This window comes from Rosa chinensis, chromosome 6 (genome assembly GCF_002994745.2).
Source record: "Rosa chinensis cultivar Old Blush chromosome 6, RchiOBHm-V2, whole genome shotgun sequence".
Taxonomy (NCBI): domain Eukaryota; kingdom Viridiplantae; phylum Streptophyta; class Magnoliopsida; order Rosales; family Rosaceae; genus Rosa; species Rosa chinensis.
In genome coordinates, this window is record NC_037093.1 from 52,329,609 (window position 1) to 52,357,176 (window position 27,568).

General features: G+C 38.3%; 4 protein-coding genes and 1 pseudogene across 14 annotated transcripts; 2 read left to right on the top strand and 3 right to left on the bottom strand.

Moving 5' to 3' along the window:
• Nucleotides 1-562: 562 nt before the first annotated feature.
• On the top strand, nt 563-4,035 carry LOC112174072 (fructokinase-1). Its single transcript, XM_024311770.2, has 5 exons — nt 563-1,101; nt 1,264-1,514; nt 1,637-1,928; nt 2,407-2,559; nt 3,251-4,035. The coding sequence occupies exons 1-5, from the start codon at nt 742-744 to the stop codon at nt 3,635-3,637; spliced, it is 1,443 nt and encodes a 480-aa protein (XP_024167538.1). The 5' UTR covers nt 563-741; the 3' UTR covers nt 3,638-4,035.
• Nucleotides 4,036-4,859: 824 nt separating this feature from the next.
• LOC112170763 lies at nt 4,860-8,377 on the top strand. Its single transcript, XM_024308069.2, has 3 exons — nt 4,860-5,037; nt 5,186-5,239; nt 5,753-8,377. Exon 3 carries the CDS (start codon nt 5,859-5,861, stop codon nt 8,151-8,153), a length of 2,295 nt encoding a protein of 764 aa, XP_024163837.1. The 5' UTR covers nt 4,860-5,037; nt 5,186-5,239; nt 5,753-5,858; the 3' UTR covers nt 8,154-8,377.
• Nucleotides 8,378-14,056: 5,679 nt separating this feature from the next.
• On the bottom strand, nt 14,057-15,964 carry LOC112171541 (putative pentatricopeptide repeat-containing protein At1g12700, mitochondrial). Its single transcript, XM_024308710.1, has one exon. The coding sequence runs from the start codon at nt 15,962-15,964 to the stop codon at nt 14,057-14,059; it is 1,908 nt and encodes a 635-aa protein (XP_024164478.1).
• Nucleotides 15,965-17,643: 1,679 nt separating this feature from the next.
• LOC112171542 lies at nt 17,644-22,224 on the bottom strand (annotated as a pseudogene).
• Nucleotides 22,225-23,399: 1,175 nt separating this feature from the next.
• Nucleotides 23,400-27,297, bottom strand: LOC112172570 (pentatricopeptide repeat-containing protein At3g22470, mitochondrial). Of its 11 annotated transcripts, none has more exons than XM_040508981.1 (4): nt 24,769-27,297; nt 24,468-24,520; nt 23,809-24,319; nt 23,400-23,708 (listed from the first exon to the last, which is right to left on the bottom strand). In XM_040508981.1, exon 1 carries the CDS (start codon nt 27,239-27,241, stop codon nt 25,109-25,111), a length of 2,133 nt encoding a protein of 710 aa, XP_040364915.1. In that variant the 5' UTR covers nt 27,242-27,297; the 3' UTR covers nt 23,400-23,708; nt 23,809-24,319; nt 24,468-24,520; nt 24,769-25,108. The 11 variants fall into 11 exon arrangements, with proteins under 11 accessions (XP_040364915.1, XP_040364916.1, XP_040364911.1 ...); XM_040508982.1 differs by having other exon boundaries at nt 24,468-24,531; XM_040508977.1 differs by having other exon boundaries at nt 24,673-27,297.
• Nucleotides 27,298-27,568: the final 271 nt, after the last annotated feature.

Here is a 27,568-nt window from a genome sequence, read left to right on the forward strand (position 1 = left end):
AACCTCTACTATTGGACGCATCTTTCAGATCTTTATTAAAGCTAACACAACTTGTCAACCAACTTTTATGCACCCTATGGAAAATGTAGAGCTATAAGTTTTTTGAATCAACGAGCTAGCTTTATAGTATGAACATAGTTATCCTGTTCTGTTTTTGACAAAGAATTAGTAATATTGTTCAGCTCATTAGATAATACATTCATGTATGACAAAGAGAGTTTTAAGAATTTACTCATTTGATCATAACATCCAAACTAATCACTTAAAACCAATTGGTCGTAGTATTATAGAAACTAATCGGTTTCAGTAAAGAATATCTTAAGTAGAGCGATTTTATCACGTGACATGTGCGTCCGCCTAATCAAAAACCTTCTTTTCAAAATCTAATACTGTTATTAGGCGCAATATCAAAAATACCCTAAATCGCCTGACCATCATACAGAAGATCTTCTCATCAATGCAGTAGTTTTTTTTTTCTCAATAATTTAAAAAAGGAGTCAAAAAAAGGAAAAGAAAAGAAAAGAAAAGAAAGAAAAGAGGAAAATATGAAAAAGAAAGGGAGAGATAACAACCGGTGGGTGAGTGGTGTGGTGGGAGCAAACAACTGAAACTTGCAGAGCGTCAAACTGGAGAAACCCAACCCGTTATTCCTCTCTTTTCCTTCACATTCTCATCCCCCGGATTTCTTCTTCTTCTTCTTCTTCATTTGCTTGTCTCTCTGTGTATGTGAGGCTGGTCTGAATGCACACCATAACCCTCAAAACCCCAATCCCCTACCATGTACCCTCCCTTAAGTCCCACTCCATCTTCCCCCAAAACCCTAGACTAACCCGACCCCACCTCATTTTCCCGCCAATTCACCACCGCCCCCACTCTCACTCCTCCGTCACCAAAGGCCTCGGCATCTCCGTCCCCAACTCCACCCCCGGCGCTCTCAACGGCTCCCTCCACTCCGAAAACCTCGCCGTTAAGGACATCGACGTCGCAACTCTCGGCAATCTCTGCGTCGATATCGTCCTCAACGTCCCCCAGTTGCCGCCGCCCGATGCCGACCGCCGCAAAGCTTACATGGACCGCCTATCCGCCTCGCCGCCCGATAAGGTAAATCAATCTCTGCATTTGTCACCATTGAAATTAACCCCTTTTTGATTCGATAGGTAATAGAGTTGAGTTTGCATGTTTGGAAGTCTGTGTTGTGTGGAACCGTGTTTATATGTATATGTTGGTAAATTTATTGTCTTTGATCGTATGGATTTAATTTAGAAATACTGGGAAGCTGGTGGCAACTGCAATATGGCTATAGCAGCTGCCAGGTTGGGGCTTCGCTGCAATGCAATTGGCCATGTGGGTAATGAAGTGTATGGCCGGTTCTTATTAGATGTTCTTCGTGATGAAGGAATCGGTATGGTTGGGATGAATGAGGATACTGATGCTAACAGTTCAAGTGCTTCTTCGTATGAAACACTTTTGTGCTGGGTTCTTGTGGATCAGTTGCAAAGACATGGTTTTTGTAGGTACAAGTTTCCACATTTTTTTCATGCCTTTCGGGTTGTAGTTCAGTTCAGTGTGGTTACTATTCATTATTGTCTGCTATGTGTAGAATGCTGATCTGAATTTAACGTGTCTTATTTGTCAGTCGAGCTGATTTCAGTAAGGAGCCTGCATTCAGTTGGTTGACCAAATTATCCGTACAAGTAAAGACGGCGATAAAACAGTCAAAGATCCTGTTCTGTAATGGTTATGGCTTTGACGAGCTCTCTCCTGCTGTAATAGCCTCAGCTGTAGAGTATGCTGTTGAAGTTGGAACAGCAATTTTTTTCGACCCTGGACCCCGCGGAAAGAGCCTCTCTGCTGGTACACCTGAAGAACAAGGAGCACTTAACCTGTTGTTGAGGATGAGTGACGTTCTTCTTCTAACTTCAGATGAGGTAAGTGCTTTTTATCTGTTGTGAATTGTTTTATGACTCAGAGCATAGTTGCCAAATTGTTGATTTGTGATCTCTACTGACACATGCCATGGTTCTGCATTGTTAATGGTCTCCAATTCCTTAGAAAAGTGTTAGATTGCAGATGTATGATCATTCTGTATGACTCTGTCGAAGTTGTGCATTTCATATTAACACGTAAATGACATACAAATCAAGATTGTGAACTGTTCTCTCTAGAAAAGAAATAGTGAGACAATGAAACATAAAAGAATTTTCCAATGGCACGAGTATACCTTTGATGCTGTTGGTGTAGGGTCCTTGCTAACCCCCGCTCCACCACTCACCCCTCTTCCTAGGAAGGAAAAGAAAGAACAAATTTTTTGTTTTAATATTGAAATCCTATCTTAAATTATGCTGCATACTCTTTAGTTATCTTGCTGCTCTGCTAACCCATTTTCTGGTATTAATCATTTTTCAGGCTGAGTCATTGACTGGCATTAAAAACCCGATATTAGCAGGGCAGCAGTTGCTCAAGCAAGGGGTGCAAACAAAATGGGTGATTGTTAAAATGGGGCCAAAGGGTTCAATTCTCATAACTAAGTCTGGCATCTCTTGTGCACCAGCATTCAAGGTATCACTTTCTAACTTGACATTCTCTTATGACGTTGCCTTACTTTTTTACTAGCTGTTTTATGATATGGAACTGATACTGTGTTTCTAGATTTAAATCATACTTTTAGAATGGATTGATCAAAGGAGAATAGGACTTGAATTTGATATCAGAGCTAGATGGAGTTTAAAAAGACTATAAAACATCAAATAGAATGTACTATATACTACATACAATACAAACTTGAATGGATTTGGAATGACTGTAACACAGAATCATTTGAAATCTTTGTGTCCTTTCTCTTTTGGATTCAGATATAGGTGTACTCTAGTAGATGATGTGCAACAGTCCAATCAAGCAATTTAATTATAATATTAAGAAATCCATATCATCCTTCCAAATGGACCCTATATGTATTTCTTTTTGTTCGATCACCATGGATCATGGAAGCCCTGTCATGCCGAATTCATGTTTTTAGTCAACAACAGTTATATGCATGCTTGGGTAGGCGTATTTGCTATCTGTGTGAGTGTGTTTATATGTATCTTGACGTTCCTGTTAATAATATTACTGGACCAGAATTTTGGCTGTAGATATTTAAGAGGTAGCAAATACACATATCCTGTTGTTCTATCTGGTCTGAATCGTTCCAGCTTTCTTTATTGTCCTGATGCAAGACTAAAACCTAAGTTTGTGCCCTGAAATGTGACAGGTAAAGGTCATGGACACTGTTGGATGCGGAGATAGTTTTGTAGCTGCCATTGCATATGGTTTCATCCACAATATGCCAATGGTAAATACATTAGCAATTGCAAATGCAGTGGGTGCTGCAACCGCCATGGGTTGTGGTGCTGGTAGGAATGTGGCGACGTTGGATAAAGTACTTGAAATTGTGGAAGCTTCGAATCTTAATGAGGATGATGAATTTTGGAATGAAATATTTGATGAAAATTTGGGTGTTCAGGAAATTACGGCCGTCTCAAAATTGGTCATTAATGGAAGTGAGAGTCAGCTGAATAGTGTCCCTTTGCAGAAGGTTGTATCTGAATTGCTTCCTAAGCTCAAATCTGCAGAGCTAGAGAGAAAAGTGCCATGTTGACAAATCACAACCCACATCACTGGGTCTTAGCAATGAACTTTGTTCTGTTGGAGCTATTTCATTCTCCAAGTCTGATTATACTGTTGCAGTTTCTACTTCCATGACATGAGGGCTGCCCTATACACAGTGAAACCACGCTGGGTTCATTGCAGAATGAAATTAGTGAGCTTTCATAGGTCGAAGTTTACCCTTTGAATTAGTAGGCGATGGTTTTGATCTGGTAAATCTAGGATGCTTTGGCACGACATAGGTTTGCACTTTTGCAGTTTGTCACTCCTGCACAGGTGTTCCATTCTTTGCACCATTTCGACACAATGCCCGTGTGGCTGAATTTTGTTTTGGTTAACTGTATGTATTGAATGTTCCGGTAAAGTATCTGCTTTTTGGCCCGATCATCAGTTCCTCTTATTTCTCAGACACCCGTCCTCTTCTGTTCTACAAACACATTTACAATATAACATCACAGGAACTGCTGTTTCAGCTGTTCGATTTGGTTTTGGCCTTTGAGTTCTATGTGGTCAATGCTGGTAAAAAGTTTTTCAGAAAGAGAAACAAGGAGGGAGGGCCTGGTTTTGATGTCAATTCGCAACAAAGCCAAGCAAGTGGTGGCGGAAGTACAAGAGTGCCCTTTCTCCGTCGCAATTTATAAATGCCCCTGTTGGTCGTAGCCCTCACCTTCTAAGAAACAACGAGCGTACCATCGCTGCATTTGCTCTCTTCCTTTAATGCCCTTCCCCCCTTCTCATTGGCTCTCACTTCTCGTGATAGCAATGAGTGATCCTAAAAGATGATGGAGACAACTAACCTAACAAAGATAAAGGCTTCTATTTAATCTAATCTAAATAGAACCATAGTAAAGTTAACGGGATCAGATCGTACACAATCACACCCTAATTATCCGATACATAAAGAAGAAGATGAGGATAACAGTAAAATAAGTGCACCAACTATCGTCAATATCTAGCATAATATTATTTGTATATATTTAAAGAGTGATTCGTTAAACTTTGTTCATATATTTTTATTCAGACTCTGATACTTGTAACATTAACTTACAATTCTAAATTAGACTCCATTTTCTTTTCATAATTATTATATCGATCTTTAAGGTGAGTTGTTGTTTTTTTTTTCTTTCTCATTTTAGGAAAAAGAAAAAAAAGAGATTTAAAAATCAAGAAAATATATAGTATTTTAATACTCGCTCATTGTAATCTCCAAAAGTAGAATCAAAAGCGGGGAAGGTGAGGGGGCCAATATCGGAATTTCGGGAAAAATAGAGGAGAAGAAGAACTAGGATGACATAAATACCCTGGAAATTGGGTAACCCTAGAATCTCCGAAGTCCATTGCGCTGCCCCTGCAAAATTTCTGTTCCATCTTCTCTACCCTTCCTTGTTTCAGGTTTGTTTTCCCTCTCACCCACCCGCCCAAACACTCTCACTCTCTCTCTCTCTCTCTCTCTCTCTCTCTCTTTTTTCCTTTGAATTCAATTTGTTATTTTTCCATTAATACCCTTCTTACTCGTACTTTGTTGGCTTTGATTTTGCAGGTTCACTCTTTGAGCTTCTTCTTCTTCTTGTTGGTTCTGGGCAGACTTAATTCTGTGAGTTCTAACCCACGTTTTGCTTAATTGCCTAGAAACTCTGTAAAGTTAGATTCTTTATGTTCCTCAACTCAATTACAGTGAACCCAATTGGTTTCTGGGTTCAAACTTGATTTCAATTTCGGGGTTCGTTTGTTTGCGATTTCTCGCAAACCCATTACAGTATAGCATAGCATATTGAGTTTCATACTTCAGTTGAACAAAACCAATCAGAATATCATGAATTGTTTAATCTGCCCTGTTCATGTATCTGTTTGAAGTCAAAGAGTTCAGTTTTCCTCTCTTGGGTTTTTCAGCTTATTGATTTAGTAATTCAATGATTCAATAGAGGATACTAAATGTACTGATCTCGATCTAGTTGGACTAATTTCACTGATTCCCTAAGACATTTAGATTTAGGTGATGTACTGTAGTTGTACTATAAGTTTGGAATATATAGATAGTATCTCATTGTTCAGTGTCCTTGGTGAAAAGAATATTAATTTGATTCAAAACGCATTGTTGGTGACACAGGTCTACTTCGGAACAGTGACACATAGTAGGCAGAACCTTTTTCAGCTGTAGGCCAAACATTTGATTGAATTGGAAGGGTTTGGTTCTGCTAATCTTGGGGCTTGTAATGGCAAATGATAATCTAATCATTGGGCAGAGTCGTGATTTTCCGTTGAGTCAGAATCCACAGCTGGGACTGGGGCATGATCACAGTATGATTATGGGCCAAAGTCATAATTTTGCACTGGGACAAACCCATGATCAGGATTTGGAAGTAGGGCATGGTACTAATGATGATAAGCAGGGTCTTAGAGATGCCCATGAGCATGGATTAGCTTATGACCAGACAAACGAACATGTGATAGCTCTACAAGATATACAGAATCTTGAAGAAGAAGAAGCTTTGGGGTTGGATCAGGATAATGATCTTGAACCCGATCAAGAGAATATTGATGTTAACAGCCATGATAGTGATCTTGGTCTTAGCGTGGTGAATCACGAGTTGGTTTTGATGGATAGTCATGAATTGGCTGTTGCGGAGAACCATGATCTTTCTGAAAATTTAGATTTAGAGATGGATCAAAATCAGCACATGAGTATTCTACCTGTCTCAGGCATGTCATTGGAGCAGTCTGAGAGTATGGATAGTCCTCCTGTTCTTCAGTGTCGAGCGCTAGCTAATTCAAATCACCAGCTGGCTGTTGGGCAAGAGTTTCCTGATGTCCAGAGCTGTCGAAGGGCACTTAGAGATGCAGCTATTGCGCTTCACTTTGAGATACAGACAGTCAAGTCTGATAAAACTCGTTTCACTGCCAAATGTGCAAGTGAAGGATGCTCTTGGCGAATTCATGCTGCAAAGCTTCCAGGTGTGCCTACCTTCTCAATAAGGACCATTCATGAAGAACACACTTGTCGTGGAATCACCCATCTTGGTCATCAGCAAGCCTCAGTCCAGTGGGTGGCAAATACTGTGGAACAACGCTTGAGGGAGAATCCTAATTGCAAGCCAAAAGAGATACTAGAAGAGATCCACCGTGTTCATGGGATTGCGTTAACATATAAGCAGGCATGGAGGGGGAAGGAACGGCTCATGGCTGCTGTTCGTGGATCTTTTGAAGAAGATTATCGCCTCCTTCCTCAATATTGTGAACAGATCAGAAGGACCAATCCAGGAAGTATTGCCCAGGTTTATGGGAATCCTGATGATAACTCCTTCCAACGTCTATTTGTATCATTACATGCATCAATATATGGATTTTTGAATGCATGTCGGCCTCTTCTTGGACTTGATAGAGTTCCTCTGAAAAGCAAGTATCTTGGGACTTTGCTTTTTGCCACTGGATTTGATGGAGAGGGAGCTTTATTTCCATTGGCATTTGGAGTGGTGGATGAAGAGAACGATGAGAATTGGATGTGGTTCCTCTCTGAGATTCGGGTCCTACTGGAAAATTATGCAGAGTACATGCCAAGGCTTACAATTTTGTCTGATAGGCGGCAGGGTATTGTTGATGGAGTGGAAGCAAACTTCCCAACTGCTTTTCATGGGTTTTGTTTGCAGCATTTAAGCGACAGTTTACGGAAGGAATTTAATAGTACTCCGCTTGTTAATCTTCTATGGGAGGCTGCTTATGCTCTTACTCACTTTGAATGTGAACAAAAAATTATGGAGATTGAAGAGATCTCTCCAGAAGCAGCCCAATGGATTAGACAAATTGCACCAACGTTGTGGGCAACAGCATATTTTGAGGGTACAAGGTTTGGACAGTTGACGGCTAATTGGGCCGAATCTTTAAATTCTTGGATAGCAGAGGCATCTGGGCTTCCAATAATTCAGTTGATGGAGTGTATCCGACGACATCTGATGACTTGGTTCAATGAGCGTCGTGAAATGAGCATGCAGTGGACAAACATACTTGTTCCTTCTGCTGAAAGCTCTGTGACAAAGGCAGTTGAGCTTTCTCACCCATTCAATGCTTTCCGTGGAAATGATGCTGATTTCGAAGTTAGGTTCCCTGAAGGATCACATATAGTGGATATTCGTAACCGTAGATGTACATGTAATGGATGGCAGTTCTGTGGGTTGCCATGTTCTCATGCCGTGGCAGCTCTCCGCTCTTGTGGGCAGAATGTGTTTCGGTTCACTGAAAGTTGTTTCACTGTGACAAATTATCGCAAAGCCTACTCGGAGACAATACATCCTATTCCAGACAGAACTCTTTGGAAGGAGATGGCTGGATTTGAAGATGAAGCCAATGGAAGTTTATGGGTCACGATTAACCCACCAAAGTCGCTTCGGCCACCTAGCCGACCAAGGAAAAGGCGAATTCGCGCAGAAGATGCTGGTCGTGCTAAACGAGTGGTGCATTGCAGCCGCTGCAATCAGACTGGACATTTTCGAACAACTTGTTCAGCTCCCATATAGTTCCTCGATACTGTGCAAAGAAGATATACACTTTTCTAATTTAAATTTCTTTTTCTTTTTCTTTTTTGGATTCTCTCTCTTGATTTGTATTCTTTTCTGTGTTCATAGAGTTAAATCAGAGCTCTTAGGTATTTGACATTCGCATAATCATTGTTCAGTAAGACAGTAACTTTGTTTCAGGTCCTAAAGATAATGTTTTAGTGATTTTTGCACCTTGGTCCCCATATGGCTCTTTTGACTTGTATAACATCAAGCCACTAATTTTTCTTTGTATTTGCTTCAAAGATGTGAAAATGCTTGTAAGTTTCCTCGCAGACGTGAAGAAAGTTTCTAATCAGAAGTTCAAGCAAGAAGTCAACAGAAAAAAAAAGTCCGAAACTTTTGAGGAAGTTGAATATATGCAAGTCAAATATCACAGCCGTGTCAGACAAGGGATTGTTTTTAATACAGATTGCTAGAACTTGATCCAGTTTACTTTGTGATACTGATTGTCAATATTTTAAGGCGGGCGATGGAGAGGGGGCTAAGACTTAGATGTTTAGGCGGATTTTAATTTTAATCTAAAACTAATAGTGCATATACTTAAAACAAAAATATACTTTTACTGTTGAAGCATAAATATGCAAAACAGAATGATTATATAACGTACTGTAATTGATTAAAAACATAAAAAAAATCCTTTGTCTGCCCTTTTAGGCAATCTTAATTCCTTGTTCGATTCTTTTGCGATTTTCAATTAACCGGGACATATAGCCAGCAATTAGCGTCTAGGCAGGGCCTAAGCAACTGCCCACGAGGATTTTAAGAACGCTGCTGATTGTACAAGTTTTAAGCTGAAAATTAGGGAGAACATGCTTCAAATGTGGGAATATAGTGCTACTTGGAAAAGCGTTTTGACTTGTGCTTGGAGCATATGATGATCTTTGATATGCATGAAGGTAATGATTCCATCAGCTTCTGGTTCCTCATTAAAATTTGATTGAGTCTGCTACTTTTGGTAGTACATATACTTGATTAGGCCACCAATTTCAAACAAATATATTACAAAGCTCATTTCGATTTCATTCCCTACAAGGACTAATTTGTTTATTTCACTTTTGCATTATGTATCGCCTCATAATATTTATGTTGTGGTTTTCTACTCATTTTTCTTAATTATTAGGGACCTCTTTACTGGAGAGTTAGAGACATATTTATTGCGATTTTACCTACATGGACATATTTTATTGTAAGAGTAAATACACTAAATTCTTGGATCGATGAGTAGGGTTCGATTTTTCTTATGTGAAATGGATGTCAACATACTAAGAGGATTGATACTCAAACCAATTCCTGTGAGACATTCTAAAGGACCAACATAATCACCAGATTATGACATATGTGGAAAAACTGGAATAGTAAAAGGTGGATCAAGACAAAACATTAGCTGGTGCATATTATGCATAATGACTTTACATCCCACCTTTGTTTCTGTCCCTTTGGCTTTTCTTTACCTTTAAATTCTTTGGTTGTGTTACTAATGGCTTTAACGTACAGGCCAGGCCAATGTGTGTTAAGCTTGGGATTTAAGCTTGGCATCTCATTTTCTGCTATTTGCTGCGTACATTAGGGCATCTCCAACAATGGAGTCAAAAACCAAAATGACTAAGGGATTTTTTTTTCACCATCTCCAACCCAAATCAAAAGGGTGTCAAAATGGCTTTTGAGCCATACCTTGAGTCAAAATGACTAAAGAATGAAGGTAGAAAGCCAAAATGGCTTATGGGAAGAAAGCTGGGCCCCACCTTCTACTATTCAAAATGAGTGACTCTGATTCACTCCTCATGAATTCGATTCAAAATGGAAGGCTAAGATTAATTGATACCAAAAATTAAAAAATATATATATAATTACTTCATTTCTAATCTGACAGTCAGAAAAATGCGATGAATTAAATTCAATGGCTAATAATAGAGTAATGTAGTTTTAAGCGAGAAAAACTTGAAAAAATAAAATAAAATTTTCTAAAAAAAATTTAAACGACGATATATTATATAAGATTATTATGTATGATATATAAATTCATATTATAGTTAAATAATTATCTAAAATAATTAAAATTATGAAATGGCTATGACTTTAGACTAAAAGGGGTTGGAGATGCAAAATATGAATGAATAGTAATGACACTAGGGGTGTCAGATTTTCCAAATGACTTTAGTTTTTGACTAAAGGGTTGGAGATGCCCTTATGCATGCCATCATTGATGTTGAAGGTTCTCTTCTCCACCTGCTCTCACCGTCCCTTTACTCTAGTGGCAAGCAAAAGACATATCCTTTGCTTGAGACTTGCAATAAACCAATTAAGGTCAAGATCCTTCAAGGTTCAAACTAATTTTGAACTGTATCATGGTTTATGATTTGTTTATGTTTTTGGCCAGATATACATGGCATTAGTCCAAGATTGATTAGCTTTGATGTTAAAAGCAGCTTAAAGACTAGATTGTATACAATTTGGGTTGACCTTTCTCTCACAATTCACAATTAGATGCATGAGGAGAAAAATTAAATAACCTTTGAGGTCAGTTTCATAATTATAGGGCAATGTTATTCACACCATATTTTTACGAATGGTTAAATATAACCTGCATATAAAGTCCTCAGATTTGGTATGTGAAGGTATGAAAAGCAAGGTTAGGCAGGGTGTAGAAAGTGGACTCCATGTCCACGACATGTGACTGGGGAAATTAAGAATCTCGTTATTTTCATCCTTACCTTACGTATATATAAGGACCCCATGAAATATACACAATGCATGGCCATATCAAATCCACCTCTCTCTCTCTCTAGATGTCATCTCTCTCTCTCTCTCTCCCTAACAGTTGAGGTGAATGTCGTCTGGTTCGAAATCTTTCTGTGAGCTTAAACATGATCTATCAGGAAGATTTCGGACCAGGCTTCATTCCCCTCAAACTAGGAGAAATTCACACACCTCATGCACTGATGAAGACCTCCTAGCTAGGGGTGTATATATGTTCTGTGTTCTGAAGAACATAACAGGTTAGCTGTTATGCAGAAGCAGAGATCTTCAGTGATAAAGTAGAGATCGAGTAGCTCGAATTGGCAACCGGAGCAAGCAAACATCAGGTAATTTGTACGAGGCAGCTTTCTTTTCCATCTCTTCCATGCTTAGCTCAATCTAATCTGTTGACAAAGATGTAAAGTGCCGATGTGTGAACAGATGACTTGAGGAATGAAATTCTGGCTTGATTGCAATTCCTTCTCTCTTTATATATGAAGGTTGTTTTTGAGAAATAGGGAAAAGATAGACTAATTAATGACAGTCAAATCCCAGAAACATTCCAGGCTCCTCTGCAAACATGCATATGACTTCTTCATGAGCTGAGCTTTTAAGTTTATATTTATATATATGCCAAACCACACCTGCAAGATGGAGCAGGTCAACCCCATATAGGGGGGAGTAAAAAAAAATGAAAATAATGAATTCCATGGTGGCTCAGATTCACATGTGATGCTCAGAAATTCAGGTGGGTCAATCTCCTTGGACATTAGCTTCTCAATTGCTGCTAGATGTGATCTTATTTTGTCCGGATTGTAAAGGAAAAAACATGCACAAGCGCTCAGTAGTAGTGTATCCACAAAGAGAGATCACAAATGCAAAACTGAGATATGTATACTTGTAAAGTATGATAAGTTATAATGTGGTTCTGATTTTCATGTTGAAAGTAAGGTTTGGAATCTAAGTACTTGTTTGTGGGGTTTGTTAGGACTCAAGAGGGATGAAAATTGGGGATGAAAAGATCAGAGTGAGAAAAAGCAAGGGGTGCCAACCAATACCACCTTGTCTGCTTATGTCTATTTACTCATGCATGCTATGAAAGCCTGTTTCATGAATAGTGCTACCAAAATCATAGCAATGAGACTAAGCTATAAGAACCTACTCTATGTACTAGTTTTATGATGGAGTTCATACTGGTCCTCCTGGCAGTGAAGTTCTTGATGACTCTGCTCTCAGTCCTTTCTCAACATTCAAAATTGCACTCAGACCAAAAAAAAAAAAAAATTATTCAAAATTGCACAATCAGAATAATAACTCTCTTGCAAAAGCTAACATTCATACAGTAAGCATTATAAATTTTACCCAAATTTTTTGTACTTGGCAGGGGAAACAAGGACTTTCAAAATGAACAACAGGAGGAAACAAATGATTTGGCAGGAGAAAGAGGCCAAACTAAGTACCTAACATAGATCTTCACAAGGTTAAAGTTGGGTTATGAACATATGATATAATTGATTACTTTATTGACTTATAGACTAATGATACTAAAAAGCAGACAACAACAAACATAGAAATCTATTCAAAGGACGCGTCTTTATGGGCTAGTCTTCCCTGAATGACCTACACACCTTTAATGGGGTTCAAATCATCAACAAGATTGATTAAGCTCCTATCTCCACAATCATTTAGGCCTCACAATCCAAGTAGAATGTAAAAGATAAGAGGTAGTAGCTTTTACCATCTAATACCATGAGCCCTCACCTTCTGCTGGTCTTCTATATGCTCTAAGGATTACAGCAACAGCCTACCTTAATGACCCATAAACATAAAGGAAAACTTTGTTTAGTGGATTGCGCACCAAAGATCAGCGAAATGGGACCCTTAAGTTATCATTTCAACTACTTTAATTGCTGAATGACAGTGAAAATATTTCTGAGTGACTCCGGCAATGTCTAAGTTTGATTGGAGAGAGAGCGAGGGAGGTTGAGGGAGATCTGATAACATGGATAATTGGTGAAGTAGATTAGGCTTGAATCCTTTGGGAGTGTCTTTCCGGTCTCAGCAGTGTTGCTTCCTTCAAAAATGGAAACTACTTGTATTCATGCGGGTGTGATCATTGTTCATGTTGGACATTGAATCTCGAGCATGGTGAAAAAGAATATTCACTTTTATTAGTTAAAGTTTTTTTCTAGTTCCCCATCTAAAGTTTTTTAGTTCCCCATCAACCAGGCATAGCAAAAGACGAGTAAGAAGCTAATGTTAAGCTTAGGGCAAAGCAGTAAGGTCAGCTGATAAAGGGGATACATGTAAGTCTGTAATCTATGAATACACCAAGTATACTCGTATATAGACACATGCACTATAATAGCCTACTACATTTCACCCATCTTATCCCAATTAGAAAGGCCAGACTCTCAAACCATTTCATCCTGCGTCTTTTTTATGGTTAGGACTTGGGTTAAATGTTTTCTTTTTTCTGCAACGAAATGGATTGGAGATTTTGCCAGCCTGCAATCATAAACCGGGAATACTTTGTGCTCATGAAGAAAAGAAATCAAACAAAAGGCTAGGGAAGGACTTGCAGCAGAGAATATATTGTAAAATTCCGATTCTTATTAAATGCTCATCATGAATAAAAATCCAGGTACAATGAATGCAATGGAAAGAAGTTAGAACCTGTATTACAACATTATCAAGTAGAATATGGGATGGACTGGTTACTACAACTTCGCAGATCACAACATTGAAATGAAGTCTATAGAACAATGTAGGTAAGCATTTCTTCTAGTAACACCATGTCACAGTAGAAGAGACCAGGAGAAAAATGAAATTCTGATATGTACAGCCTGAGCATTATATCTTGTTTCTTGCAACCTTGATTTATGCGAGTCACACGCAGACTGCAGTCACTAATGAATGCAAGTTCAAATCCATCACACTTGACCATCAATCTGATCTTCCCTCTAAGATTCCACTGCTACAGTTTATTGTACATAATACAATAAACAATTAGCAAACGAGACAATGGCAAATGCAACTTCACCATTTCTAATTTCTGGCTAAATGTGTGAGCAACTGAGCAACCAGAATTAGAAGAACTCCAGATGAGGAGTAATAACTGAAGATCATGCAAATGACTTGAAATTTGTCACCTCAGCTTTCAATTCGCTACTGGCAGGAAATGTTGGAAGCCAGTCCAAACATTTCCGATAGTTTTCATCCTTTGAGAGCAAGTCTATGACAATGGAGGTTGTAGAGTTATCTGGTGACAGATTTCTTTCCGACATCTTATGAAGAAGTTCAACAACCTTTTCCAAGTTATTATTTTGGCAGAAACCACGCATAAGGGTATTATAAGTGACGATGTTTGGAGCACAACCCTTTCCTTCCATTTCCAAAAACAAACCATTTGCCTTTTCGAGTTGCCCTTCTATACAGAGCCCATGAATCATCATGCTATATGTTATAACATCTGGTACCAGGCCTTTTTTTGACATTTTGTGATATAGGTCCCAAGCAATTTCGAGCTTCCGTGCCTTACAATACCCATTAATAAGTGAATTAAAAATTTCTACACTAAGTTCACAGCTGCTGCTATTTTCTAAAGTATGAAAAATTTCCATTGCCTCTGGTATGCAATCATTTTTGCAAAGCCTGTCCAACAATATTTTATATGTAGATGAACTTGGTAGCACGTTCTGAGTTTGCATCTCAGCAAACAGCATCTGTGCATCCTGAACTCTTCCCAACTTAAACAGACCAGTTAATAAGGCATTATAAGTTACTACAGTTGGCCTAACTCCTCTGCGGATCATTTCCTCGTAAACATTGACAGCTTCATGTATCTTCCAATTCTTGCAGTATCCATTGATCAACACATTGTAGCTAACAGCATCAGGTTGACACCCTCTACTTGAAATAGTATGAAACAGCTCTCTCGCTTCATTAAGGCAACCCACCAAACAGAAGCCATCTATCAAAGTGTTGTATGTAAATAAATCAGGACTAATGCCTCTGTGTACCATAAGCTTTAGCAAATCACTGCTCTCTTTCACATTTCCCCTTCTGCAAAGTGCCGCTATTAGCACATTGAACGTCACGAGATTAGGCTTGATACCGCAATGCACCATCTCATGTAACAGAGCTTTACCCACTTCCCACTTTTCATAATAGTACAAACCATGTATCAGAGCACTATACACAACCACATCAGGAAGAATCCCTCTATCTTTCATTTCTAAGAAAAGGTCTTTTGCCTCATCTATCATGCCATCCTTACAAAGCCTATCGATAATAATCCCATAAGTAACCACATTCGGCTTACAATAAACACCAAATCCGCCATTCCCCTTAGACATATCTTCATGTAACCTAAGTGCCACGCTAGTCTTTCCTGCCCTGCACAACCCATTAATCATAGTACCACAAGTCATCACAGTAGGCTGACACTGAAACTTAATCATTTTCTCCAACAACCTCAGTGCCTCATCAATCCTATCCTCCATACAAAACCCTTTAACCAAAGAAGTAAAAGTAACAGCACTTGGTTTATAACCCCTCCTAATCATACTTCCCAGAGCCACCAAAGCATCACAAACCCGTTTCACATTACAAAAGCAATTCAGCAAAATATTAAGCGTAATGAAATCAGGCAATAACCCAGAAGATGTTAACTTGATGCAAAATGAGAAAACATGAGAGTAGTGCTTACTCTTGGCAAGTCCACCTAATAAACGATTGAACGAGGCCATTGGAGGAACAGGTTGCATAAGAATCATGCGGTCAAAATAGTGAAGTGCTTCATTGAGAGTGAAATTACCTGACTTGCAGTTTGTTTGGAGGAAATGTTCAAGTGGGGTCTGGATTGGAACACTGGGACTTGGTGCTTCTGTTGAGGTTGTAGGATATGAAGAAGTGGGTCTAGGTATAACTTGGGTTGTGAAGAATAAAGATGAAAGCTTGGATGAATTTGAAGAAGTGGGTCTTTCTGGGTTCGTGAATAAAGATGAAAGCTTGCCTTTTGAACATGACATCTCGAAAAAGTTGCAGAAACACAAGTTGGAGAATGTGCTTGATCACCAACCTGTTTTGCTACTCTTTTGAAAAACCCGAAAAAGAAAACCCGGCCCAAATTTAAGTCCGAGCCCACATGGAGCAAATAAATAAAGAAATATAATAATTATAAATATACGCGGCTTTTCCCTGGGTGTTAACGCGCTTTGTGTTTCCGCGTGGTTTTCAAGTTTCCCAATCCAAGAAGGACGAGGAAAGACAATCGAATCTATCCCCATTTCCCTCGATTCTCAAGTCACTGAAAAATCTTCCCCAATTCTATTTTCCCGTATCGAATTAGGGTTTTCTTTCCCGGCCGGCCATTCTGTTCACCATCGATCCATCAGTTTCAAAATTTCGATTGCAGATCGCCACTGTGCAAAGACCCAGAACCAGAACCATCAATCGATCTTATCCTAGTCGGTCGTTTATCTCATAACTTTCGCCACCCGATCTCATTCCAATGGCCATGTACATCGGGCTTGATGATTTTAGACCAGTGAGACCAGAAGAAGAAGCCAAAAAAGAAGCGAAGCGTGCTGGAATCTGTAAAGCGGATGTGTTCTGGAACGGCGACGAGTACAAGACTTGTAATGTTTGTTCTGAGGAGCACTTAATGGGTTCTCTCTGCCCTTACTGGGAATGTGTCCCGCCGGGCGCAACTGTCGGCCCTCAATATCATGTAATTTGTCGGGGATGTGGTCGTATGATTCTCGATTGGTCTGAGACTTGGGTTTGCAATTACTGTTTTTCGGAACAAGCAAGGGTTTCTCAAAAGTCGTGTACCATTTGTAACACCTTTTCTATGCACAATAGCACAGATTGCCCAGTTGACAAGGATAGAGCTGCCAGGTTCAAAAAGCTTCTCATAGCTTGTCGAGCTATGCGAACACGACGACCCGAGACTTAACGTTTGATTCCCTAGCCTGCACCCCTCCAACCGCCGGGTACCACTTCTGATTATAGAAGAAGCTAGCCAGCCAAGACAACTTCTGTGTCTCTTTCTCGTTTTAATTATATTCTTACTTGATAGGATTTGGTTACTGTAACTTTGTGATCAAAGATTAATTGAAGATGCCTTCTTTTGTTTTACTTTTTTGATCTAATTAATTGTATGAAAGATTTAATTTGGTCCAATAACATTTTTCGTTCAGATGCTTTGTCTTACAAGTGCATACATGCAATCTCTTTCTTTTCTTTCCTATGATTAAAAGAAAATTACAAGCCATAAACTATGAGTTCAACCAAAAGAAAATTTAAACCAAATGCTCCGCTAATAGATAGAATACAACCTTGCTTTAGTAGACTCTAATGAGGCCCTTATGCTTGTACCTATTCTGCAATTGTTCACCAAACAAGATCTGTACTCTACGAAGTGAGAACGAAACCGAGAGGAATTCAGGTTGGTTTTCACGTTTCAATAAAGAGTCAAAAAAGAAAGAAAGAAATACTCATACCAGTTTGACAATCACACTGATACACCAAATGACAATTTTTACTTTTTTTAGGGGTTAATCTGAGATGTATCAAGTATGTCTACACCGCACCAACAGCCACACAAAAAGAAAAACACCTACACATAATAAGCTAGAGAGCCAAAAGTATAACTAGATATAAGCGATCAAGTTCAGCTGCGGGGCGGCCAATGGATTTCACTCTCTCAATACAAGATTGTAACCAGTTTCATCGTCTTTCGGTCTCTTACATATAGTATTTTGTAAGACATACTCCTTAACCCTGCTATTAAAGCCTTCAGCTCCTGCACCACAAACCGAAAAATAAATAACAATTACGACATTTCATAGTATATCCAATGGTATGCACGTTCCCCGAACATATTTCAATTTATCATTCTTCAAATATCAGCATATATCAGATAAACTAGAGAAAAGGGAGGTATTCAATAAAAACTAATTCCACTTGAGTATCTTGATTATTCTTATTCTTCTTAGTATACCTCAGTGATAAAATTGACAGTTGTAGAATTAACCAAAATGAATTATTCTTACTTGTGATATGTCGATGAGAGCAATGCGTTAGAGGGAAAACTATGAAGTAACCATGACAGACGATACCTCATTCGATTCGACTCTTCCTGGATAGTGGTCAACAAGGTCTTGTAAGGAAATTGCTTGTTCTTTCTCAAAAACAGCCCTGATTTCTTCCTCACTGATAGGACTAGCAGATGCAGGCTCTTCTTCTATGGAAGGTTTTTGATCCTGATTCTTCCACAATATAAATGAATATGATCAGTAGTGAGCGTGGTGGCTCCAAGGTTGTCCAAACACAGAGCTGAATGAGAAACGAAAAAAGAAAAGAAAAAGTTATTAACAAACGTACATTTTCGGTCTTCAACTTCTTGGAAGGTGCACAGCTAAAGGCCTCGGCATCATCATCATATCGTTTTCTCTTATGGATCATCTTCGCTTCGGTTTCTGCCAAAGCAAGTTGCTTATTATACTGTTGAACTTTGTCAAAGTTGAACCTGGGAGAGATTCTCAAAAGAAAGTTTGATTGATAAGTAAATGCACAAACCAATTACAATGATATTTGGAAACATTAGAACAAGAGTAATGAGCTGTAAATGAAAAGCAATGCTAACAACAGTAAGTCAGGAAATCACAAACCAGGAACCAGCAGGAACATCTGAAATCTCCTCTCCTTCTTGCATTAGTAGGTAGTAAGCTGAAAACGATTCTTGAAGATGACCATGGTACTCAGATCTATCCTGAACAATGAAATAAGGTTCCCGTTAGAAACATACTAGAAATGATACCCGCACATTGCTGCGGGATTTTTGTTAACAATTTTGTATGAAAGGCTTGTTGATGAGTTCATTCATCCAGTTGAAGCATTTGCAATAAACTGAATGCATTCATTTGTCATGATCAAGAGACTGGTAATAATGAGAACAAAATGCATGTAGAAAACTAATGTATGGCACAGAGCTAAGGGTATATGCATATAATTATTCTTTTTTGAAGGAAGAATATTTACAAAATGCTAAGACATATACATCATAATATATATTACCAAATCCAAATTTTTTAGCTAGTCAATAAATATAAGTAATACTTTCAGCCTCAATAAATCATCTTTGCTACAATAACTTAAGTGCAACATCTGTCAATAAATATAAGTAATACTTTCAGCCTTAATTTATTACGCCTATTAAGAGAAACCTAATATTTTCTACATTAACTTAAACGAAACACAAATTTTATTAATAAAGTGAATTATACAAGTGAGGTGAATGAGATATCCACTCAAACAATATATGTAATAAACACTAATTGGCTCCCCACTCAACATAGCCTAACACCAAAAAGATTTATCGAAATATGTACAAGGATGCCAAAAGAGAACGTAAAATTGACTCTATCGCGGAGCAACTCCACATCCTCACCTTTCAAGAAGGTCCAACTGCTTTCCAAACACAAGATCAAGGACCACTTACCCCCAACACAATAGCTGCCTTCTCATGAAAGAGAACTAATCAGCCAACTAATTTGAATTACATAAAAAATAAAAAAAATAAAAAAAAACTCATAACAAAGCCCATATCTTGTCTTTTGGATGCACAATGGAAAAGTTGTTACTCTAGCGATTTACTTTTTGATATTAAGAGCTCATTTACCTTATTCATCCAGACATAAGAATGATAAAATGAAGTTCAAAGTTGTGAGCAAAGAAATCATGTACTACAAAAATACAACAACAACAAAAACAACAATGGGAGAACTTTGAACGATAATTTATCCTGATTCTTCCACAATATAAATGAATATGATCAATAGTGAGCATGGTGGTTCCAAGGTTGTCCGAACACAAAGCTGAATGAGAAAGAAAAAAAAAAGTTATTAATAGACGTACATTTTCAGTCTTCAACTTCTGGGGAGGTGCACAGCTAAATGCCTCGGCATCATCATCATATCGTTTTCTCATACTTTTGGATGGCTTGGTCTGAGCTGATCTAGAATGACTGTTCTCTATAATATTAATCTGGACAAAGCATAAAGAATTGAGTCATTGGGGGAGAAAGGTCCTAGTCCATGCATTATATACCAAAGCTAGTAGCTTATCAACATAGATTACCCAAGTCACTTTGTAGAATGCAGTTGACCAAAAATAAATCATTTAGGCAATTACAGCTCTTAACTAAAGGCAAAAGCAAGAATAAACTAAAATTTGACACCCCTAAGAATAAGAAAATAACCTACATCCTCAGTTTCGTTGTCATCCTGTGTATCTGACTCAATGAGATGCCCAAATAGCTTCTTCAACTCTTTTCCGGATTCACTGAGTCAACCCTCCTCTTCATTATTATCATCTTCCTCATCATCCTTCAAAAACCAACAAATACTCAGAAATAGCAACAAAAGGATAAAATGCTCATAAAAACTAAAAAAATGTCTTTGAAGAAAATCTCTTCCAAAATGATATAAGTATGCCAAAATACTAAAATACAAGGATCGAAGACACAAAGCAACTTAACACATATCTACCAAAGAAACCTCATATTAAACAAACATGTCAAATGCGTAAGTTCTTGTGGAACTGGAACCTCAGTTGCAAAGTCTTCTATTTCCTTGGTATTATTTTCATCATCATCGCTAAAAATCTCCTCAAGCTTCCAGTCATCATCTACAACAAATACAGAAATATATAATGATGTCAACAGTACATTGATTATATTCTCATTACATAACAATTGAAGCATGAACAAGAAAAATGCTTACCCTTCTCACTATCATCATTATCAAAGTCATCATCTCCACTTGTATCTTCATCATCGCCACCTATTCTCTCAAGTTCAAGTCTGTTTTTCCTTGCTACATCTTCTTCCTCATCACTATTATCTGAGATGTTTCCTTCATCATCACCATCTCTTCTCTTGAGTCCAAGTCTATTTTTCCTTGCTCCCTCTTGTTCCTCATCATCATTATCTGAGATGTTCCCTTCATCATCATCATCATCAAAACAAGTTTTTTGTTTGCTATGCTTGCTCCCAAAGTTGTTCACTTTTCCAAATGCAACAGCTCCATTAGTTGCAGCTTTCATAAGCCTTCTTTGATATAAATCTTGTGTCTTTTTCTTATTGATCATCTTTGCTTCCGCTTCCTCCAAAGTAAGTTGCTTATTATACTATGCAATTTTGTCAAAGTTGAACCTCGGAGAGATTCTCAAAAGAAAGTTTGATTGATATGTTTTTTTTTCCCTCTTCTTTAATTAAAGAGGATTAAAGGATTTCACTTCTACCCCCATGGTGACTCGAACCCATGACCTCGATCTTAGGTAGTGGGTGCTCTAACCACTGAGCTAACACCACTGACCTTGATTGATAAGTAAATGCACAAACCAGTTACAATCATATTTGGAAACATTAGAACAAGAGTAATGAGCTGTAAATGAAAAGCAATGCTAATAATAGTAAGCCAGGAAACTACATACCAGGAACAGCAGAAATCTCCTCTCCTTCTTGCATTAGTAGGTAGTAAGCTGAAAAGAATTCTTGAAGATGGCCCTGGAACTTGGACCGTCCAGTCTCATCCTCCAAGACCCACGGCGAATAGGTCAATGAAAATAAGGTTCTAATAAGAACAAGTAGTAAATGCAAAGAATGGGGTTTTTGTTCAGTTGCAGCCTACAAGTAGTAAAAGCAAAGAAGAACAAGATTCTAAGTAATTGCCTTGTTTTTACAGAGAGACTTGTTCTTGGAGAAGTTGGGCAGTCCTGTTGAGAATCTACCGATGAAGTAGTTCTTATCATCATTGTTTGCACGCACAACATCATACTCTTATTACAACAACAACATGAACCAATCAATGTTTGATTCCAAAATCAGAAATTCAAAACAGAGAGAGGCCAATCAGAAATTGAAAAACGGCAGTGAGCGGTGATCTATTAGTAAGTTATAATTCCAACATTATAAAGATCATGGGTTCGATGGATTCGATGCTCATTGAAATATCTAAAGACATATCTAAAAGTGAGGTGGGCTAACGGGGTTTTTTTTTTCATAAAAATAAAAATAAAAAAAAAATCAGAAATTGAAAACAGAGAGGCAGAGACGTACTCGAATCAAGCGGGTGAGAACAGCACCACAGTGAGAACACTTGGCTTTCTGCTAAGCCATTGATATGTCACATGACAAGCCAAGAGTCAAGTGCTTGCAGCCACTTCCGTACAAGTCGGAGGATGAACCGCAGTCGATACATGAAAGCTTGAGCACCAAATCCATTGTCATTGTTAGGGCTGTCAATTCTGACACGACCCGATAACACGACTCGAAACCCACACGAAATAAAGAGGGTTGAACTCACACGATTAAAAAGCGGGTTAGCCATGGGTCAACCCGCCATGACCCATTTAATAAATGGGTTGGCCACGGGTCAACCCGCCAACACGAAGTGAACCCGTATAACCCGATTATGTTATACTTCATCCTGAAATTTTAGACGTTGGGAGTATTTGATCATAGGATTAGACAATTTGAAATATTTTGCTTTATAATTATTAATTAACTTCGTCTTGTGGAGTTTTTAGTGAATTTAATCAATTTATGAATTTTTTTTAGTTAAATGGGTCGCATTGTTAACTATTAAATGGGTCATTTTGTCAAACACGACACGAACTATTTATTAAATGGGTTAAGTGGGTTGGAAATTGGTAACCCGTTTAATAAATAGGTTGGGTTTGAGTTTAAATTTTTGACACGATTATTAAATGGGTTGGGTTTGGGTTTGTATCTTATGACACGACAAATACTTTGACCCGACACAAACCTAACCTGACACGACCCATTGACAGCCCTAGTCATTGTCATTGTCATTGTCATTGTCATTGTCAGACAAAGAAGAAGAAGAAGGAGAAGAAGAAGACAACTCCTACTGTCTCCTCTGTGCTTACTATGGAAAACATATTCTGCGAAAAAGTTAAGCGTCATCTGTTTGTCAGTTTAAACTCTTAAGTTGTTTTGGTTTTTTCCTTGACGTAAACTCTTATTCCCGTCTTTTTACAGTTTTACTATTGAGATGGGTCTAAGTAAAAGCCACTCTTCGCTGTATGGTATTATTCTACACCTCCCATTTCTCCCAATTTTCTTCAGATCACAACTGCAGCAATGGTGCCACCTTCACACAGCCCTAAATACTTTCCACCGCCATCATCATCACCCTTGCACTGCAGCATCGCCTTTGAAAGATTAAAGGGTCCATGCAATATGGGTTTAGTCGACTGTCTAGAAACTTTCTCTAATGAGTACATTCTCTTCAACCTTGGTTTCATTCTTCACATGCTCTGTCTTACAAGTACATGCACTGTCCTTGTTGGGTTCAACTAACTAACATGGTTTTATTAGTATACAACTATATGCTCTTCTTCCCCAACATTCAGGGACATTTAGCAAAAGATACATCAAGAGTGATCTATTACTTTCGATTATCATAGAAATCAAAGACCAAGGAACTCATAGAGAATTTGACAAGAGGCGCTATTACCGGTTCTGCTTACTGCAAAGCAACTAAGTATCTTAAATATGATAACAGCAAATACTAGTATTATTCTGTAAGTACATATGGACATGATAACATTCACACGTATTCATAGGTATACACTATACAGTTTTCCCAAGCTGCCCAGACTCAAATTTGCCAGCCTGCACATCAGTTGAGAAATATTTGTGCCCATCATGAAAAAGGAATCCAACAAAAGGCTTGAGAAGACCTTGCAGCAGAGAAATTTAGCGCATAAATTTTCAATTCCAACATGAATATATCACCAAAAAAAAAAAGTGAAGCAGAACAGGAGATTGGCTGGTAATTACCCACAGCTCATGTTCACTCATCAACTTTTTGAGGTGAGCCTCTCTTCTATGTAACACCATGGCTATGCGAAAACAAGATATCTGCAAATACGCTGCACTAGATCTTGTTTCTTTGCAAACTTGATTCAGAGGAGTCACACGGACTGTAGCTGGCAGCTGCTACTTGAATGTAAGTTCAATCCATGAGCATACAGTGATCTCATCTTCACACAGAGCCCAGTCACTCCACCACAATAGTTTCTTGCTTTGAATACAATAACTATTAGCCATTGAAACCATGGCAATGCCCTTTCACATTTTGTATCTGCAGTTCGAATGACTGAATATTATGCTAGCGACTTGAAACTTGTCATGGCATCCTTCAATTGGCTAGTGGCAGGAACTGTTGGCGGCAAGTCCAAACATGTACAAGATTTATCATCCTTTAAGACCTACTCAATGACAAGGGAGACTGTAGAGTCCTCTGGTGGGAAAGAGATGCACAATAGTCACTGCCGCAGTGCATGATCGTCTAGAAAGGAAAAGAATCAAAGAAAATTAAAACCCCATTATCAATTAGTCCAACCGAAATGAAGGAAAGCACCTAGGTATATTAAATGTGGCAACTGTAAATACTAAGTATTCTATAAGTGCATAAGCACCCAGCTGTATATACCCACATTCATATACTCCAGATTTTACCCATGCTGGCCAGACTCTCAAATTCACTAACCTGCACATCAGCTGGGAAATAATTTATGCTTGTCAAGTAAATAAATTAAACAAAGGCTGAAGGGGGCCTTGCAGTGGAGAATTTGACAACATTAAATAATGATTAACTGCTAAATATCTTTCACGGAAAAAAAAAATTCAGTCTAGTAATACCTGTTTTACAACAGGAAGTGAAACAGGACATTGAATGGTTACTATGCGGAATCGACAAAAGAGTAATATTGAGGAGAAATTCCACAGAACATTAACCTTTTCAGGTGAGCCTCTCTTCCATGAAGCACCATGTGATGAGAGCCAGACACATCAGTAAGTACATTGCACCAGATCTTGTTTCTTTGCAACGTTGATTCAGGGGGGTCAAACACGGACTGCAGCCGCTAGTGAATGCAAGTACTATCCATGATCTCCTCTGCCCTGACAAATCCCCACTATTCAAGTTTTTACTTTGAATACAATATATTGGCCCTTAAGACCACGGCAATGCACCTTCACATTTCGTAACTTCTGTTAAAATGTGTGAGCAAACAGAATCAGAAGTATTTCAGGTTAGGAGGAATGACCGAACATCGTGCTAGTGACTTGAAACTTATCATGGCATCCTCAATTGGCTGGTAGCAGGAAATGTGGGTAGCAAGTCCAGACATTTACGTATCCTTTCATCCTTTGACAGCAAGTCTACGACAATGGAGATTGTAGAGTCATCTGGTGACAGATTTCTTTCTGACATCTTATGCAGTAGTTCAACAACCTTTGTCGAGTCATCATTTAGGCAGAAACCCCGCATAAGGGTATTGTAAGTGATGACATTTGGAAGACAACCTTTTCCTTCCATTTCTAAGAGCAAACCATTTGCCTTTTCCAGTTGGCCTTCCATACAGAGGCCATGAATCATTATGGAGTATGTTATAACATTTGGTAGCAAGCCTTTACTTGACATTTTGTGAAATAGGTCCCAAGCAATTTCAAGCTTCCCTGATTTACAGAACCCATCCATAAGACAATTAAAAATTTCAACACTAAATCTAAAATTGGAATTTTCTAAAGAATGAAAAATATCCATTGCTTCTGGTTTGCAATCATGTTTGCAAAGGCCATCCAATAATATTAAATATGTAGCTGAATCCGGTAGCACATTCTGAGTGTGCATCTCATGAAACAGTTTCTGTGCATCCTGAACTTTGCCCATCTGAAAAATACCAGTTAATAAGGCATTATATGTTATTACTGTTGGCTTAACTCCTTTGAAAATCATTTCCTCATAAAGATTGATGGCTTCCTGTATCTTCCTATACTTGCAGTAACCGTTGATTAACACAGAGTAGCTGATTGCACCAGGTTCACACCCCCTAGTTGAGATAGAATGAAATAGCTCTCTTGCTTCATCAAGATTACCCACCAAACATAAGCCATCCATCAAAGTATTGTAAGTAAAAATATTGGGATTCATGCCTCTTCGAATCATCAACTTTAGCAAGTCACGGCTATCTTTCACATTTCCCCTTCTGCAAAGTGCCCCTATTAACACATTGAATGTTACCAAATCAGGCTGGATACCGCTATCTATCATCTCATGTAACAAAGCTTTACCGGCTTCCCATTTTTCATTATAGTACAAACCATGTATTAGAATACTATATACAACCACATCTGGAAAAATCCCTCTATTTTTCATTTCTAGAAAAAGCTCTGTTGCCTTATCTATCATCCCATCTTTACAAAACCGATCAATAATAATCCCGTAAGTAACTGAATTCGGCTTACAATCAACACCATATCCACCATTCTCATTAGCCATTTCTTCATGTAAACTAAGTGCAACATCTGTCTTGCCTGTTCTGCAGAACCCATTAATCAAAGTACCATATGTAATCACGCTAGGATGACACCGCAACTTCTTCATTTTCTCAAACAAACTGGTTGCCTCATCTATCCTATCCTCCACACACAAACCCTGGATCAAAGATGTAAAAGTCACAGTATTCGGCCTAAACCTAACACCATTCCCACTATTCATTTCTTCATGTAACTTAAGTGCAACATCTGTCTTGCCGGTTCGGCACAACCCATTAATCAAAGTACCATAACAAATCACACTAGGCTGACACCTGAACTTGATCATTTTCTCAAACAACTTGTTTGCCTCATCAATCCTATTCTCCATACACAGCCCTTTAACCAAAGATGTAAAAGTCACAGTAGTTGGTCTATAACCCTTCCTAATCATACTTCCCATGACCACAAAACCATCACAAACACGGTTCATATTACAAAGGCAGTTAACCAAAATATTAAGTGTAATCAAATTGGGCAATAACCCAGAAGCTGTCAACTTATTACAAAATGAGAAAACATGAGAGTAATGCTTACTCTTGACAAGTCCACCTAATAAACGATTGAATGATGACATTGGAGGAGGAGGTCGCATATGAATCATGTGGTCAAAATAGTCAAGTGCTTCACTGAGAGTGATGTTACCTGACTTACAGTTTGCTTGGAGGAACTTCTCAAGTGGGGTTTGGATTGGAGCTCTAGGAAATGGGTTTTTTGGTGAAGTTTTGGGATTTGAAGAAGTGGGTATAGCGGTATTACTACTAGCTTGGTTTGTGAAGAAAGATGAAAGCTTGGTTGAGCTGTGGGAATTTGAAGATGTGGGTCTTTCTGGGTTCGTGGATAAAGGTGGTAACTTGCATTTTGAAGCAGCAGTTCTTGCAGAGGATGACATGGTAGTAGCAGCTACAAGGACCAAACTCAGTTTTTGCCTGTTTATGCCGCTACAACTTTTCCTTTTGGTTTCGGTGGGTTGTTGTGGTCATCGTTTCAATTTCTATATATTTTTTTTTTAAAAATCTGATTAAATCATACTACTGTTTTTATTCAACTGTCATTTTTTATTTTGTTTTATGTATAGAATTATCGAATTTTGAACCTAAGTAGTAAGTACCCAACATAATATGTGTTTATGTAAATTTATATACTTTCACTAAAATTCAACTATATCCTCACACGTGTAGAAGTGTAGCAGAATTCAAGCTACATATGTAGACAACTT